Genomic DNA, 17,220 nt, shown 5'->3' with positions numbered 1-17,220 from the left:
TTTTTTTTTTTTTTTTTTTTTTTTGAGACGGAGTTTTGCTCGTTACCCAGGCTGGAGTGCAATGGCGCGATCTTGGCTCACCGCAACCTCCACCTCCTGGGTTCAGGCAATTCTCCTGCCTCAGCCTCCTGAGTAGCTGGGATTACAGGCACGCGCCACCATGCCCAGCTAATTTTTGTATTTTTAGTAGAGACGGGGTTTCACCATGTTGACCAGGATGGTCTTGACCTCTTGACCTTGTGATCCACCTGCCTTGGCCTCCCAAAGTGCTGGGATTACAGGCTTGAGCCACCGCGCCTGGCAGAAATTCTCCCTTATTTACATAATATTCTCTTCAAGATGTCCAAACACATCAGCTATTCTATCAATTTCATCTTCTTGCAGACAAGTTGTCTCCTGCCCCCAGAAAAGGCCTTGTAAATTTTATGAAATGTCATGTCTAAAAACAAATCTTTTCTACTATCCCATTTAATTGATAGTTTTGCTGGGACGTGAATTCTTGGCTTAAAATCATTTTTATATCTTAGAATTCTGAATATTGCTCTATTTTCTTTTCTTTTCTTTTTTTCTTTTGAGATGGAGTCTCACCCTGTTGTCTAGGCTGGAGTGCAATGGCATGATCTCAGCTCACTGCAACCTCCGCCTCCTGGGTTCAAGCAATTCCCCTGTCCCAGCCTCCCATGTAGCTGGGATTACAGGTGCGTGCCATCACACCTGGCTGACTTTTTGCATCTGTAGTAGAGAGGGGGTTTCACCATGTTGGTCAGGCTGGTCTTGAACTCCTGATCTCATGATCCACCCGCCTCAGCCTCCCAAAGTGCTGGGATTACAGGCGTGAGCCACCATGCCTGGACTACTCTATTTTCCTCTAGCTTTTATTATTGCTCCTGAAAAGTCTGGTACTATTTTGATTCCTGATCCTAAAGCCCAAACATTCTCCTTGGCAGCTTGGAGGGCTTCTCTGTGTGGTAGGCTCTGAATTTCACAACAGTGTGTCTTGAAGTAGGTCTTTATCTTTTGTTGTTCTCGTCACTTAATGGGCCTGCTTGGTCTGAAACCTGTGCTCCCTGGTTCTGGGGAAACCTCCTGCCTCGTTTCTTTGCTGACTGCCTCCTCTTTTTGTTCATCATTATCTTTCTTGGACAGATCCTCCATATCTTCTGCTTTCTCTTATTTTTAATCTCTTTTGTCTTTGTTTTCCTCGATCTTGTGGGAGGGTGTCTCAACTGTCTTTCAATTTGAGATTTTTGCTTCTGTTATCATAGTTTTAATTTCTAAGAGCTCCTTTGTAACCTGAATGTTTAAAATTACCATCCTGTTCCAATTTTATGGATATAGTGTTTTATCTCTTGGGTATATTAATGACCATCTGTTGAAGTTTCATCTCTTTCTTTTTTTTTCATTAGAGATGGGGTTTCACCTTGTTGGTCAGGTTGGTCTCAAACTCCTGACCTTGTGATCTGCCCATCTTGGCCTCCTGAAGTGCTGGGATCACAGGTGTGAGCCACTGTACCCAGCTCATCTCTCTTTACGGTGTCTCTTTCCCATAAAGTTGTTTGAGTTTGTTTTGGACTTTACCATTGTTGTTGTTAGAGGCCTTCCTCAGAGGTCTGGTGATCCTTGGCTGTCTGCTCAGATTTAAAAATGGGACACTAAAATTCTTGTTGGAAGTTCCTGAACATGGGAGAGACTTGTCAGCTTTGGTCCTCCGTATAGTGTGATCTAGCTGCATTGCTTTATTGGGACCCTCCACAAGTCACTATCTTAAAGTCTCCTCTTTTGTGTTGGTCCAAGTCCCCAGGGCAGAATCTTCCATCCTCTTGCCTGGAGGATAACTAGGGTTCACAGCTAGCTTTAGGAAATCAGGAGGAGAGATAAAGGCATGAACTTCCATATTTAGGGAGAAACTTTTCACTTTGGAAGCATCACTCTCAAGATGTACTTGGCATCCCTCAGATCACAGACCTCTGCCTTTGCAGAAAACGAACTTCCAGGCTTCAGCCACAGGGAAGGATGAGGCTGCTGCCTGCCTACAAGGAGTTGGGTAGTGGCTTGGCTTTGCTCTTCAGGGTCGTAGCCTACGCTGAGAAAGGATTTACCAGAGATCGCACCCTTGGTGGGCCCCTTAGCTCTGTGGGTCTGCTGGAAATGCAGTGCAACCTCTGCAGTTTCTTCCAGGTCAGCAAATGGTCCCTAGACAGAAGCTACCCCAGGTACCATGCTTGGGACCTTCTCTTGGATCAGGGGCTGCTAATTCCTCACTACACAGTCAGTTATTTGACACTTAAAAATCATTTTATGGGCCAGGCGCAGTGGCTCATGCTTGTAAAGCAGCACTTTGGGAGATCGAGGCAGGCAGATCACAAGGTCAGGAGTTCGAGACCAGCCTGACCAACATGGTGAAACCTCATCTCTACTAAAAATACAAAAATTAGCCGGGAGTGGTGGTGGGCGCCTGTAGTCCCAGCTACTTGGGAGGCGTAGGCAGAAGAATCGCTTGAACCCAGGAGGCAGAGGTTGCAGTGAGCCGAGATTGTGCTACTGCACTACAGCTTGGGTGACAGAGCGAGACTCTGCCTGAAAAAAAAAATCATTTTATGGAAGTATAATAGACATACAAAAAAGTATATGTGTCATAAGTGCAAAATATACCAAATCATACAAATTACGTGCCCCAGAACATCAGTGCCTCCGAGCCCCTCTCTCCCTTTCGGGGACATAGATTCCCACAGCATTTTCTTGATGGCTCATAACACTCAGCACTTTTAGTATAGACACTGACATTCCTCTATTTTCTTTCAGAACATGGTTTTTAATTTTTGGACCACTTTTCCTGTTATGCTGTTTGTCTTTTTCTTAGTCTGCAGAGTTCCTTTTCTACTGTGGCTTCTCTGCATTTGCCGCATACGTGAGTGTGGACATACGTGTGTGAATGTGTCCTCCTCTATTGGGTGCCTTTTCAGTCCCATAGTAGTGTCTTTTTATGAATGAAAGTTCTTAATTTGAATATAGTCTATGTTATTCCACTTCTCTTTCAATGTGAGTACTTTTTTGGACTGTTTAAGACACCACTGCCTACTCTAAGGTGGCAAAAATATTTTATATTTTCTTATATAAAATGACCTTAGAGTAGTAAAAGTCTTATTGTTTTACGTTTCCCAGTGGGATTTGTAATTGATTTATACAGATGGTATGAGGTACAAGCCTGGTTTAATTTTTTTTCATGTTGCTATCTGTCTTAGTCAATTCTGTATTGCTACCACAGAATACTTGAGACTGAGTAATTCATAAATGTATTCTTTCATGGTTTGGGGGGCTGGGAAATCTAAGATCAAGGTGCTGGCAGGTTAGGGCTTAGTTTATCTGCTTCCAAGATGGCACCCTGAATGAATGCCATGTCCTTCAGAAGGGAGGAACATCACGTCCTCATATGGCAGGAAGACAAGAGAGAGACAGAAAGAGAGAGAGAACACCCTATTCTGCAAGTCCTTTTACAGCAGCATTGCTCCCTTCATGAGGGCAAGACCCTCATGGCCTAAACACTTCCCATTAGGTCCCACCTCTCCTGACTGTTGCCCCGGGGATCAAGTTACAACATAGGAATTTTGGGAGACACATGCAGACCACAGCACCACCCAGTTGACTGAGCACCATTTACTGAAGAGCCCCTTTCTCCCATGGCACCCCACTGCCTCATGTGTCGTGAACCAGGCAATTGTATATATGTGGGGGCTCCACACTTTTCACAGGGCGTTTCCTATAGCTCATCTGCCTCTGAAGTTGTCTTCTGCAGGAAGATTCGTCTGAGTTATTGAATTCCTCACTGTTGAAAGGTGAATATCCCCTGCCCAGTCTTCACCCCTCTATGATCCCCTGATTCTACAGTCAAGGGCAGCTGCCATCTTCATGTTGCTATGTTGCTAAATCCAACATGGAAGCCTCTTGGTCCTTCCATCCGTCACTGCCTGTCAGCCATCTTCCCTTCCTCAGTCATCCACCGACCTTCTGACCAAGTCCTTTTTAGCAAGCTGCTGTGGTCTGAATGTTTGTGTTCCTCAAAAATTCATGGATTAAAATCTTTACCTAGGAAATTACAGGCTCACCTGTAATCCCAGCACTTTGGGAGGCAGAGGTGGGTGGATCACGAGGTCAGGAGTTCGAGACCAGCCTGGTCAACATGGTGAAACCCTATCTCTACTAAAAATACAAAATTAGCTGTGCATGGTGGTGCATGCATGTAATTCCAGCTACTCAGGAGACTGAGGCAGGAGAATCGCTAGAATCCAGGAGGCAGAGGTTGCAGTGAACAAAGATCGTGCCATTGTACTCTAGCCTGGGCAACAGAGAGAGACTCCGTAGCAAAAAAAAAAAAAAAAAATTAGCTGGGTATGGTGGCATGTACCTATAGTCCCAGCTACTCAGAAGGCTGAGGCAGGAAAATCACTTGAACACAGGAGGTGGAGGCTGCAGTGAGCTGAGATAGGGCCACTGTACTCCAGCGAGGCTCTGGTCCCACTCCTCACAAACAGAAATCTTTACCCTCAAGGTGACAGCATTAAGAGGTAGGGCCTTTAGGATCTGGTCAAGTGCAGGTGGAGCGTCATGAGTGGGATTAGTGCTGACATGGTTTGGGTCTGTGTCCCCTTCAAATGTCATGCTGAGGTGGAATCCCCAGTGCTGGGCCTGGGACCCGGGAGGAGGTGTTTGGGTCATGGGGGCAGGTCCCTCACGAGTGGCTTGGTGCTGTCCTCACCGTAGCGAGTGCATTCACACAAGGTCTGTGTGGCGACGTCTCTGCCACTCTCTCTTGCTCCTGCTCTGGCCTGTGTGACGTGCCTGCCACCGCTGCATCTTCTGCCACGTGTGTAATCTCCCTGAGGTCTCCCAGGAAGCTGAGCAGATGCTGGTGCCATGCTGTGCAGCCGGCAGACCCGTGGGCCAGTAAACCTCTCTTCTTTATAAATCACCTGGCCCCAGGCATTTCTTTATAGCTGTGCAAGAATGGCCTAAAACAATGCCCTCCTAAAAGTAACCCCAGATTTGGGCAGGCGCAGTGGCACACCCCTGTAATCCTGGCACTTTGGGAGGCTGAATCAGGTGGATCACGGGGTCAGGAGTTTGAGACCAGCCTGACCAACATGGTAAAATGTCGTCTATACTAAAAATACAAAAATTAGCTGGGCATGGTGGTGCACACCTGTAATCCCAGCTACTTGGGAGGCTGAGGCAGGAGAACCACTTGAACCAGGGAGGCGGAGGTTGCAGTGAGCTGAGATCATACCACTGCACTCCAGCCTGGGTGACAGAGCGAGACTCCATCTCAAAAAAAAAAAGGAACCCGAGAGAGAGCTGCACCCTCCTGCCGAGTAAGGACACAGAAAGCATCATCCATGAGGAGCAGGCCCTCGCTGGACAAGGAATGTGCTGGTGCCATGACCTTGGACTTCCCAGGCTCCAGAACTGTGATATTAAACTTCCGTTGCTTATAAATTATCCTGTCTAAGGTATTTTGTTGTAACGGCACAGACTGACCAAGACACAGGCTCTCGGAGCTTCACACAGCTTGCTCTGGGTTGGCCTCTCCACAGCAAGACGCTGTTTGTTCCACTGCACGCCATACTGTGCCCAGACCAAGTCACTTGCTTTCTCTCACCTCCAGGCTGCCTGGGAGGTTCTCCCAGCCTCCCTCCTTCTAAATAACTGCCAGCTGTCCTTGGCCTCGGGTCACCTGAGTGCCCGCACTTCCTCATTGCAGAGCTGCCCTCACAATGAGGAAGTGGCTGCCTGGCAGTCTCCCTCCTGGGCTGTGAGGGGCTCCTGTGGACCAGGCCTTCGCCTGTCCCTCCTGCTTGGCCACCCCAGTCCACAGGTGGGCTCACCATCCCCAGGAGCGCACTGGACGCTTTGTGCAGCTGGCTGGTGCAAAGCGTTACACACCCAGGCAAGAGTCCAGCAGACCCTTGGCCTGGCCACCATCCTGCCTCACCAGGCCACATGCCCCAAGGAACCAGGGTACATGCCCTGCTGAGGAGGCGCCTCCTTCCCCACACCCCTGTGGGCCGTGAACCTACCTGGCGCCCAGCCTCGTTGTTGTGGCGGTTCATGGCTGAGCGGGCATCTGGCCGGTTCTCCCGGGCGTCGGCGAACTCCCGAGACACCATCCCACCAAATTCGATGTCCTCGCTGCAGCCACCCCACTTCCAGTCCTTGCCTGGTGAGCCCTGGTGGCGGCTGCTGCAGCCACAGATGGCGGCCGTGCCCTCTGCACACGAGCGTGTCACCGCGAAGGCCACACCGGCTGAGGCAATGGCGTGGACAAAGGCTGACTCCCGGGTAGCTGCAGAGAGAGGAGAGACACAGCATTAGCAGGGCTCAGCTCCAAGGACAGACTTGGGGAGGGCGGGGTCCGAGCCAATTTGCATTGCTATAAAGGAGCTCCAGAGGCTGCGTGGTGCATAAGGCAAAGCGGCTGACTTGCTTCAGGATCTGCAGGCTACGCAGAAGGTGGCTCCAGCAGCAGGTGACTCCAGCAGCTGCCTCTGGCAAAGGCCTCAGCCTGTTTTTACTCGTGGCAGAAGGGGAAGGGGAGGTGAAGGGGAACCAGTGTGTGCAAGAGATGACATGGCGACAGAAGAAGCCAGAGACAGGGGAGGTTGGCACCAGGCCCTTTTTAACAATCAACTTTGGCTAGGTACAGTGGCTCATGCCTGTAATCTCGGTACTTTGGGAGGACGCGGTAGGACTGCTTGAGAGCAGGACAGCCTTTTCAACATAGCAAGACCCCATCTCTTCAAAAACTAAAAACATGAACTGGGTGTGGCCCCAGCTACGTGGGAGGCTGAGGCGGGAGGATTGCTTGAACCCAGGAAGTGGAGGCTGCAGTGAGCGACAATCACACCACTGCACTCCAGCCCTTTTAAAAAAACAGCTGGGCGTGGTGGCTCACACCTGTAATCCCAGCCCTTTGGGAGGCTGAGGTGGGAGGATTGCTTGAACCCAGGAGTCTGAGATGAGCCTTGGCAGTGTAGCCAGACCCCATCTCTACAAAAGATTTTAAAAATTAGCAAGGTGTAGTGGTGTGCACCCGTAGTCCCAGCTATTCAGGAGGCTGAGATGGGAGGATCACTAGAGCCCAGGAGCTTGAGGCTGCAGTGAACTATGATCGCATTCCAGCCTCAGCAACAGAGCAGACACCGTCTTTAAGAAAAAAAAAAAAAGGACTGGGCACAGTGGCTCACGCCTGTAATCCTAGCACTTTGGGAGGCCGAGGTGGGCGGATAACAAGGTCAGGAGTTTGAGACTAGCCTGGCCAACATGGTAAAACCCAGTCTTTACTAAAAATACAAAAATTAGCGGGGCGTGGTGGCAGACACCTGTAATCTTAGCTACTTGGGAGGCTGAGGCAAGAGAATCTCTTGAAACCGGGAGGCAGAGGTTGCAGTGAGCCCAGATCACGCCACTGTACTCCAGCCTGGACAACAAGAGTGAAACTCCGTCTCAAAAGAAAAAAAAAATATGGCACCAGGCCAGCGTGCACCTGGAAAGATGGTCAATATCACCCACCTTGGGAATGTGCAAATTGAAACCCAGTGAGGGGCTGCCCCACACATACTGGGACGGCTGAATCCAAGAGTTGGAGAGTAGCAAGTATTGGCAAGGATGTGGAGAAGGCAGACCTTGACCCTTGTTCTCGGCTGGAGGGAGGGGAAGGTGCGGGCCCCTTGGGAGGCTGGAGGGAGTGGAAGGTGTGGGCCCCTTGGGAGGCACTTTGGCACCGTCTTCAAGGGCAAGCATTCACCAGCCATTAGCAGCTAGGTTTGCCCCATTGGAAAGCCGTGTCTGCGCAGACTCATAAGCAAATGTTCACACAAGCCCCAAACTGGAAGTATCCCAATGTCCGTCAACAGGGATGCCTAAAAAACAGTGGCAGGTCCATAACAGCATTCAATTTAGGAACAATTAGAAAAATAGCACGAAGGATCTCAAAATAGTCACATGACTGAACAAAGGCAGGTAAAACCAGACAGCCACGTCCTTCTGCTGTCCAGACAGCCCAGGGTGCAGACCCAGGTGTGGCTCCGCCCACACACCACCCACCTCTGCCCGGCTTCTTTCCGTTTTCCTCCTTCACTGCAAGCACTGGCACTTGCACACCCCAGAGATATGGCTGCCTGTTCTGGAATCTTCTGAAGACCAGTGGCCTCCAGCGCCGCCTCCCCAGGGCCAGCCCCAGTGCCCCAAATGCCCCCGCCCCCAGCTTGGAGGGCTGCAGGGTGTCTGGAGCTGCCCGGGTCCTTGTACTCAGCTTCTTTCTTCCCCAAATGGGGAAATGGAGGCTAAGGGGGGAGTGGCGTTGCTTGTGCAGAAGGGTGTGAGGGAGGGCTGGAACTTAGGAGGAAGCTCAGGCAGCCAGGACCAGAGGGATGGACATGAGTGGTGGCTTTGCAGAGGCTGGGTCCCCAGCCAGGCTTCCACAGCTGGGATGAGAGAATGCGCTGTGTCCTGGGGGGTGGGTGAGAGGTATTGGGCCTGGTCAGGCCCTGCTTCCATTGATAAAAGGCACTCAGGGCGCCTGTGATCCCAGCTACTCAGGAGGTTGAGGCAGGAAGAGCGCTTGAGTTCAGGTGTTCGAGGCTGCAGTGAGCTGTGATTACACCACTGCACTCCAGCCTGGGCAACAGAGTGAGAACCTGTCTCAAAAAATAAAAATAAGAAAAGACAGGCACTCACTTTGGACCTACCCTCCGACACAGTAAGGAACGGAGCGCCTGCTGTTTGCTAAGCATTGCAGTCTGTGCTGGGGAACCAGCAGGGAGCCCGCCAGGAAAGAGCCCGGCCTGCTGCTGAGTGAGGCTCTGACAGATCTAGGAGACGCCTGTGCTTCGGGAACCCCAGCCTCAGCTTGGCCTCTGGGGGCTGCGCGTGCCCTGGGGAAGGCCCCTCCACGTCTCTGCTTCTGAGACCCACCTTTCCTTGGCTCTGACCTTCTCTCTCCCCTGGAGGCCTTCAGCCAGCAGGAGGGAGAAGGGAGCTCCGGGGGCCCCCTCGCCGGGTACAGCAGGAGGCCTGGGGTTCTCCTGCAGCCAGGGTCCTCCCATGGGAGAAGGCGGGGTGGACATGGCTGCGTCCCACTGTGTCCCCCAGTCCTCCTTGGCAGAGGCCCCCAATGGTCCCCTCAGGGTCACAAGAAAGTCATGGTAGGGGTTGTGACCTCCTCTGCCACCTGGACATCCAGGAAGCTTTCATCCTCGAGCGGATGGGGCTGATGTGGTCTGGATATTTGTCCCCGCCCAGACCTCATGTTGAACTGAGATCCCCAGGGCTAGGGTGGGGCCTGGTGGAGGTGAAGGGGTCATGGGGGTGGGTCCCATGACCTGGTGCTATCTTCGACATTACTTACGAGTGAGTTCTTGCAAGATCTGGTTGTTGAAAAGTGCCTGGCAGGCCGGGCGCGGTGGCTCACGCCCGTAATCCCAGCACTTTGGGAGGCCAAGGCAGGCAGGTAAATGAGGTCAGAAGATCAAGACCATCCTGGCCAACATGGTGAAACCCCATCTCTACTAAAAACACAAAAGTTAGCTAGGCACGTTGGTGCGTGCCTGTAATCCCAGCTACTCGGGAGGCTGAGGCAGGAGAATCGCTTGTACTCGGAGGCGGAGGTTGCAGTGAGCTGAGATCATGTCATTGCACTCCAGCCTGGCAACAGAGCAGGACTCTGACTCAAAATAAGAAAACTTACCAGCCTCAGGTGTTTCTTTATAGCAATGCAAGAATGGCCTCATTCAGGGCACAGGCACGTGGTTGCAGGCTGCCCAGGAGAGGACAGAGCAGCCCCTGGGGCTTGTGATACCCTCGGGCCCAGGCTGGCAGGGGCAGAAAGGCATGAGTGAGTGAGTGCACACTCACAGACGCCCCCACACGGCCCGGCACGCATCCACACACAGCCAGCGCAGAGAACGCATGTTTTCCCCCATACCAAGAACACACAAGGTGGAAGGTATGTGAGGCTGTGGCATCACATCGGTGGCCCTCTGGCTGCTGGCAAAGCTGCCTGAGCCCCTTGAGCCTGCTTTGGTCGACTCTTCTGTGGATTGGCCAACAGTCCCCTGATGGCAGGCCCAGCAGCCCCATCCCCTCCCCAGGGCCCTGTCCATATCAGGCCTGGACACCCACTGCACCCAGTCACAAGCCCAGAAGAAAACTCTCCATTCTTCTGTATCCACTTCCCAGCACCAGCTCAGGAAGGGCTCTGCTTGCTGGCCAGAGACTATCCAGTTCTGAAACAGCCCTGGCCACCCAGGCTGCCCTGGCCTTCCCAGGTGGCCCTGGGGTGTCTCAGCCAATTTTCTCTTCCTGGTTCTTCTCTGTGGGTCCATCTCCCACCCTGCTATGAAGAGCCCCCTAGAAGGGATGGACACCCCCAGACTCTAGCTTCCTCCCTATACCACATGCATGCACAGCCACGTGCACACAGACACATGCACACCACACACGCATGTACACCCCACCTGATGCACATGCACACACATGCAAACGCACACATAAAGGCATGCACACCACACACCACACACATGCATATACATGTACATCTATCACACACATGAGCACATATACCCACCACATGCATGCACACACATACACATGCATGCAAGCACAGCATACACATGCACCCACACATGCACATCCCCCACACATGCACGCCAGGCAGGCATACCACACATACCATACACATGCACTCACATGCATGCACACCCCAGTCACGTGCCCACACACAAACACATACACAACACACAACACACAACCACATACATGAATACCACACACATGCACACACAAGCATGCACATACCCACATGCACACTCACCCCACTCACATGCACACACACAAACACACACATACACAATACACAACACACATACACATACATGAATACCACATAATACACAAACATGCATGCACACACCCCACATGCACACTCCACCCCACTGACATGCACACACACAAAAACACACACATACATACACATACATGAATGCTACACAATACACATAAATGCATGCACACACTCCCACGTGCACGCCCCATGCCCATGCACATGTACACACACACATATACGCACATATACATATGCATGCATGCATGCACACCATACACACGCACATCTCCCACAGATACACATATGCATGCACAAGCCACCACACACAAACACATGCATACACACAGATGCACACACACATACCCCTCCACACATGCACACACACATGCACACACACACACATACCCCTCCACACATGCACACACATGCACACACACACACCCCTCCACACATGCACACACACATGCACACACACCCCTCCACACATGCACACACACATGCACACACCCACCCACATACCCCTCCGCACATGCACACACACACATGCACACACACATACACCCACATACCCCTCCACACATGCACACACACACCCACATACCCCTCCACACACGCACACACACACACCCACATACCCCTCCACACACCCCTCCACACATGCACACACACACACCCCTCCACATAGGCACACACACCCATGCACACCTGTCCCTCGCAGCACACTCTGCAGGCTCAGGTCGTTGCCCGGTGCCAGTCTGGCCATTCCAAGACCCCTCTGGAACTGTGTCCTCACCTGGCCTCAGGCCACACTCAGCCCTTTGCTGTTACCTCAGGCTCTTTCCAGTGCCTTCCTTGGCTCAGTCTGGACCTGCTGTGCCCCTGCCTACTCTGAGGGGAGTGGCCAGGGCTGGGTGTCCTCTAAGTCTGGCTGCCCCTCCCAGCCAGGAAGATTTGTCTGCTAACTCCCTCCCCCCAGCCCTGGCTCCCTAGGGGCAGGGACTGTGTTTGGCTCACCTTTTATTTCCAATCCAGAGCACAAGGCCCAGCTCGTAGATATTTCTTGGGGCCAGAGTGAAGGGCAGGAGCCCTGGGCTGGGTCAGGGAACTAGGCAGGCCCACCCTTGCCCCTCCAAGGCACCCAGGCCCAAAATGCAGCCTCTTCTGTTTCCTTTCCCAGGGAGCAGCTAGGCAGCTCTAGAAACTTGAAGCCCCAACCCCTGACCTTCCTTAACACAGCTGATCAATTCACAGACAGGCCTGGAGGGGCCTTTGCTGAATCCAATGTCCCTGAGTGAATTCATGTGTGGCTGGATGCAGAGCCGCACGTGAATTCACTCTGTGAATCCTCTCTATGCCTACAAGCCTAAGCACGTGCTCTGTTCTTTGAAGGACTCAGGTGGTCCCCTCCCTAGTCAGCACCCCTTCCCTGCCATCTGCCCCACTTCCCTTCCAGGGCGGCTTGAGAGGCAGGGCTGAGGAATGTCCTGGGTGCTCCTGGAGCTTATGGATGGCACACAGCTCCACCTGGCCTCCCGGCTGGACCCTCTCACTCCCATATGGCCTGGGCATCCCACGCGCTGAATACTCTACTCCAGCTGAACCTGCCTTCCCACCTCGCCAGCAGGCTTCTACAGGAGTCTGTCTCTAAGGCCAGCCCCTCCCTCCTGCCCTTCCCTGGCTCCTGAACTTCTGATAAGGGGAGAACCAGAGCCTGAGGCCAGGACTCGCTCTGCCTCACCCATGCCCTTCCCAGAACAAGGGCCTGGAGATCCTGCTTATCAGAACTCAGGCAAACAGCCCCGACAGCCAGACACACTCAGGGGCAAGGGTGGCGGTGCTCAGGGCTTCCACTCAGAGAGAAAAGAGCTCATTCTTGCTCGGTTCGGTCACCAGCAGGCTGAGCCTGGATTTTCCCTCTTGTCACATGTGGAGGTGGAGCTCCCGGCCAGGCTGAGACAGCCGTGGAGTAGGCTTTTAATTCAGTCGTGAGACAAGAAGTCTCTGCAGAGAGGCTCGGATCCCAGGCCAGACACCCCCCTCCCAGGCTGAAGCAGAAGCTGCAGGCTGCAAGACCATAGGCCAGAAAAACAGGAGACCCTGTGTTCTGGCCAGGAGAGCCTGCGTTAAAGCTGAAGCCAGGAGGTGTCTAAGCAGTTCTGCAGCAGCTCGGAGTGTTGATAAAGCACGATGGGAAAAGCCTCAACGGTGCACTGGAGCAGGCTGGCAGATGGCACCTGCACTGGGGACTGGGCTCGCCTCGCCTGAAATGGGACACAGTACCGTGTGCCTCCTGGGAGGATGCACGAAGGCCAGCCACATGCAGCCTTCGAGGTATTCGCGCCAAAAACGCATCGCTGTGAGACGTCAGACCCACCTCAGTTGATGGCTTTTGTGCAAAATGCCTAACTGTGCCCCTCAGGGGTCTCACGGGCACGGCAAACAGGGAAGAGCGGAGGAGCCAGAGGCATGGCATCACCAGAAGTAGCAAGGGGCCCCAGATGGGATTCTGGGACAGAAAAGGGATCTTGATGGAAAAACGAAGGAAAGCTGAGTGGCGTCTGGAGCGTGGTGAACAGAACACACCTTAGTGCTGAGTGATTGGCATGGTTATGCAGCAGGGGTTGGGCGAGGGGACTTAGGCCCTCAGTGCCACTCCTGCGATGTTTCTGTAAGTCTAAAGTTATTTCAAAATAAAAAGTTAAGCCTAGGCAGCATAGCAAGACCCCTTTTTGAAAAAAAAAAAAAACACATAAATGAGTTAGGCGAGCTGGTATGCATGTGTAGTCCTAGCTACGCAGACGGTGAGGCAGGAGGATTGCTTGAGCCCAGGATTTCAAGGCTGCAGTGAGCCATGTTGGCACCATTGTACTCCAGCCTGGGAGAGAATGAGACCTCATCTCTAAAAATAAGAAAATACAATAAATAAATAAATAAAAGTTTAAAAATGTCCTGAAACCATGCGAGGAAGACTCCCAGAATGCTCAGGTGGCAGCCACAGCAGCAGGAGATTTGAGTTCCTATAGGATGCGTTCCACTCCACCCAAGGTTCTCTGGAGAGGCTGCAGCGGTCACTACCCTCCCAAAATAGGTAGTGCAAACGAGGGGCTACGTCCAGGAGCGCAGGCATCACTCTGGAGAGAGAATCCATTGCTCCGATCAGATTTCCATGGGCGTTTGAAGCACACAGGTTATGAACCACTGCCCAGAGTCATCTGTTTACAGGGCAGCCAACTCCGGGCTCCCCTGAGGCCAGGACTCACACCCAGGCTCTGCAGTCCTGGCAGCCAGCCCACAGAAGCCAGGTTCTCTGCCACAAACACCTTTGTCAGGGGTTTCTGCTTTTGTTGACACAACAGGGGCATCCTGCCCACGGGAAGCACCAGCCGTCCCAGAAGGCCAGGGAATCATCCCAGTCAGCAGGAAAGTGCGTTCATCAGAGTGGGCTGTCAGAGGCCCACTGCAATGGGACGCGGGCTACTGGCAGGCAGGGTGCTTAGACACAAATGCTGCCAATTTGCCAAGTCGCCTGGGGAGGAGCCTGGGTGAACTTTTTCAACCACCTAAGGCCTGCCCTATTCAGGCCAAGATTTCTATTCTAACACAGCAGTCAGCTGTCAGAGAAAGGAAAAAGAAAGGAAATTCCATAACAAAATTGTTCTGTAAGGGAATCTCTTCCACCTGGGAAAACTATCTTTCCCAGAAACTTGCTGTGGTCTCATTTAGCAGTTATTTACTGAATTCATCCAAAGTATCAGCTATCTACCTTTCCTTCCTTTCATTCATTCATCTACCCATCATCCACATCCATCCATCTATCCATTTATCATGCCATCTATCCATCTATCCATCCATTACCTATCATCCATCATCTACCACCATCTACCATCTGTCCATTCATCAATTCATCTATTCATTCACCATCCATCCACCCATCATCCACGTGTCTATTATCCATCATCTATCATCATCCACCATCCACCACCACCCATCCATCCATCCACCCATCATCTACCCAACATCTGTCATCCACACCTAACCATCCACCATCCACCATCCACCATCCACCATCCACCATCCATCCATCCACCCATCATCCACCATTCATCCATTCATCATCCATATCCATACATTATCCATACATCTATCATCTGTCATCTACCATCCATGCATCCACAGTCCATCTATTGTCCATCCATTACCCATCATCCACCATCCACCACTACCCATCCATCCATTCACCCTTTACCTATTCATCATCCTTTTTTTTTTCCTTTTTTTTTGAGACGGAGTCACCTAGGCTGGAGTGCAGTGGTGCGATCTTGGCTCACTGCAACCTCCGCCCCCTGGGTTCAAGCCATTCTCCTACCTCAGCCTCCCAAGCCATTCTCCTACCTCAGCCTCCCAAGTAGCTGGGATTACAGGCGCCTGTCACTGCACCAGGCTACTTTTTTTTTTTTTTTTTTTTTTTTGGTATTTGTATATTTTTAGTAGAGTCAAGGTTTCACCATATTGGTCAGGCTAGTCTTGAACTGCTGACCTTGTGATCCGCCTGCCTCAACCTCCAGCACCTCCCAAAGTGCTGGGATTACAGGCGTGAGCCACCGCAACTGGCCCTATCCATCACCTATCCATCAATCTATCATCCATCCATCCCTCATTTGACCATCATCCATTCATCTATCAGCCCTTCATCATCCATCCATTCATCATCTATCCATTACTCATCATCCACTATCACCACCATTCATCCATCGTCCATCCATCATCCATTCATCCATCTATCCACCATCCACCATCCATTCATCCACCCATCCATCCAGGATCTGAGAGCTCCTAATAAGCCAGGCACTAGGCCTAACAAGGAATATGAGATGAATAAGAAACAAAGTGCCCACTCTCAAAAACCACAGTAAGAAATCCTCCAGAAAGTGGACTTCTGCTCAATATGATAAAATTTCTAACAACCTAGGCTTTCTGAAAGTTGAAGGAGTTCCTGTCCTGGTGATAATAAAACAGGCTTGATGACCCACTTTCAAGAGAAAAGAGTCCTTGCCTTGGTAAGGAGAATGAACCAGGGGAAGCCTTCCCTATCTCTAGTGGGAGGCTCTGCTGGTATGTGCTAGGTGTTTTGCTTGGGACTGCTAAACCACGTGCCTTTGGGAGCTTACAGTTCACAAGGGAGACAGTGGAGGGGACACACAGCAAGGCTTGGCAACAAGAGCTCTGAGGCAGGCCTGGGATGGAGGGGTGATGGGGAATGGGTGCACAGATAGATGGATGGGTGGATGGATAGATAAATGATGGACTGAGGGATGGCTGATGGATGGATGAATGGATGAATGATAGATTGAAGGAAGGTGAATGGTGGATGGATGGTAGATGGATGGATGATGGACAGTGGATGGACAGATGGATGATGGATTGAAGGATGGCAGACAGATGAATGGATGGATGGACTGATGGATGTTGATGGTGGATGGATGGATGGATGAATTGATGGATGGTGAATCATGCATGATGGATAAATGGATGGTGATGGTGGATGGATGGATGGATGGATGAATGGATGATGGATTGATGGATGGTGGATCATGCATGATGGAGGAATAGATGATGGATGGATGGATAAATAAAGTCTGACAAGGTGAGAGAGTTCCAGGTAGTAAGAGGTGGACATTTAGGAAAGGGAGAAGAGCTGTCAGGCAAGGCTCCATCACAGCGGAGGGCAGTGCAGTTGTCAGATGCAGGGAATCGATGAGCTTTGATGGTGACTTTGTCTCCTGCATCTCAGAACTTTTGGACTAGAGGGATCTTAATAAATCCTTTGTTTCTACACTTGGATTTAATGGGCTTTTCAAGTATCAGAGAGCATTTGGGGACTAACAGAGGACTGCCAAGTGTTTTTATTTTGTTGAGAGAGACAAAGACATATATACATATATAAAATCCACCAGATCTATCATCATAACTTCAGAAAAAGACCTTTGAACATCAAACAGGAGGGTATGTTTCCAAATTCTTTTTTCTTTTTTTTAGACGGAGTCTCACTCTGTTGCCCAGGCTGGAGTGCAGTGGCACGATCTCAACCCACTGCAACCTCCTCCTCTCAGGTTCAAGCAATTCTCCCACCTCAGCCTCCCTGGCTGGGATTACAGACATGTGCCACCACACATGGCTAATTTTTGTATTTTTAGTAGAAATGGGGTTTCATCATGTTGGCCAGGTTGGTCTTGAACTCCTGACCTCAAGTGATCCTCCCGCCTCGGCCTCCCAAAGTGCTGGGATTACAGGCATGAGCCATTGTGCCCAGCCCCAAATTCTTTTTTTTTTTTTTTTTTTTTTTT

The 17,220-nt window shown here is 51.3% G+C and overlaps 1 protein-coding gene across 1 annotated transcript in view; it reads right to left on the bottom strand.

Annotated features, from left to right (window-relative positions):
• Positions 1-17,220, bottom strand: part of WNT3A (Wnt family member 3A) — a 56,287-nt gene that overhangs the window by 2,309 nt on the left and 36,758 nt on the right. Inside the window, exon 3 of the mRNA XM_032242094.1 lies at positions 6,072-6,337. Coding sequence (XP_032097985.1) covers positions 6,072-6,337 — 266 coding nt within the window. The remainder of the gene's footprint in view (positions 1-6,071; positions 6,338-17,220) is intronic.

This window comes from Sapajus apella, unplaced genomic scaffold (assembly GCF_009761245.1).
Source record: "Sapajus apella isolate SASKATOON/1434 unplaced genomic scaffold, GSC_monkey_1.0 scaffold49, whole genome shotgun sequence".
In the NCBI taxonomy this organism is placed as follows: Eukaryota; Metazoa; Chordata; class Mammalia; order Primates; family Cebidae; genus Sapajus; species Sapajus apella.
This window is presented reverse-complemented; position numbering and strand designations above follow the sequence as displayed.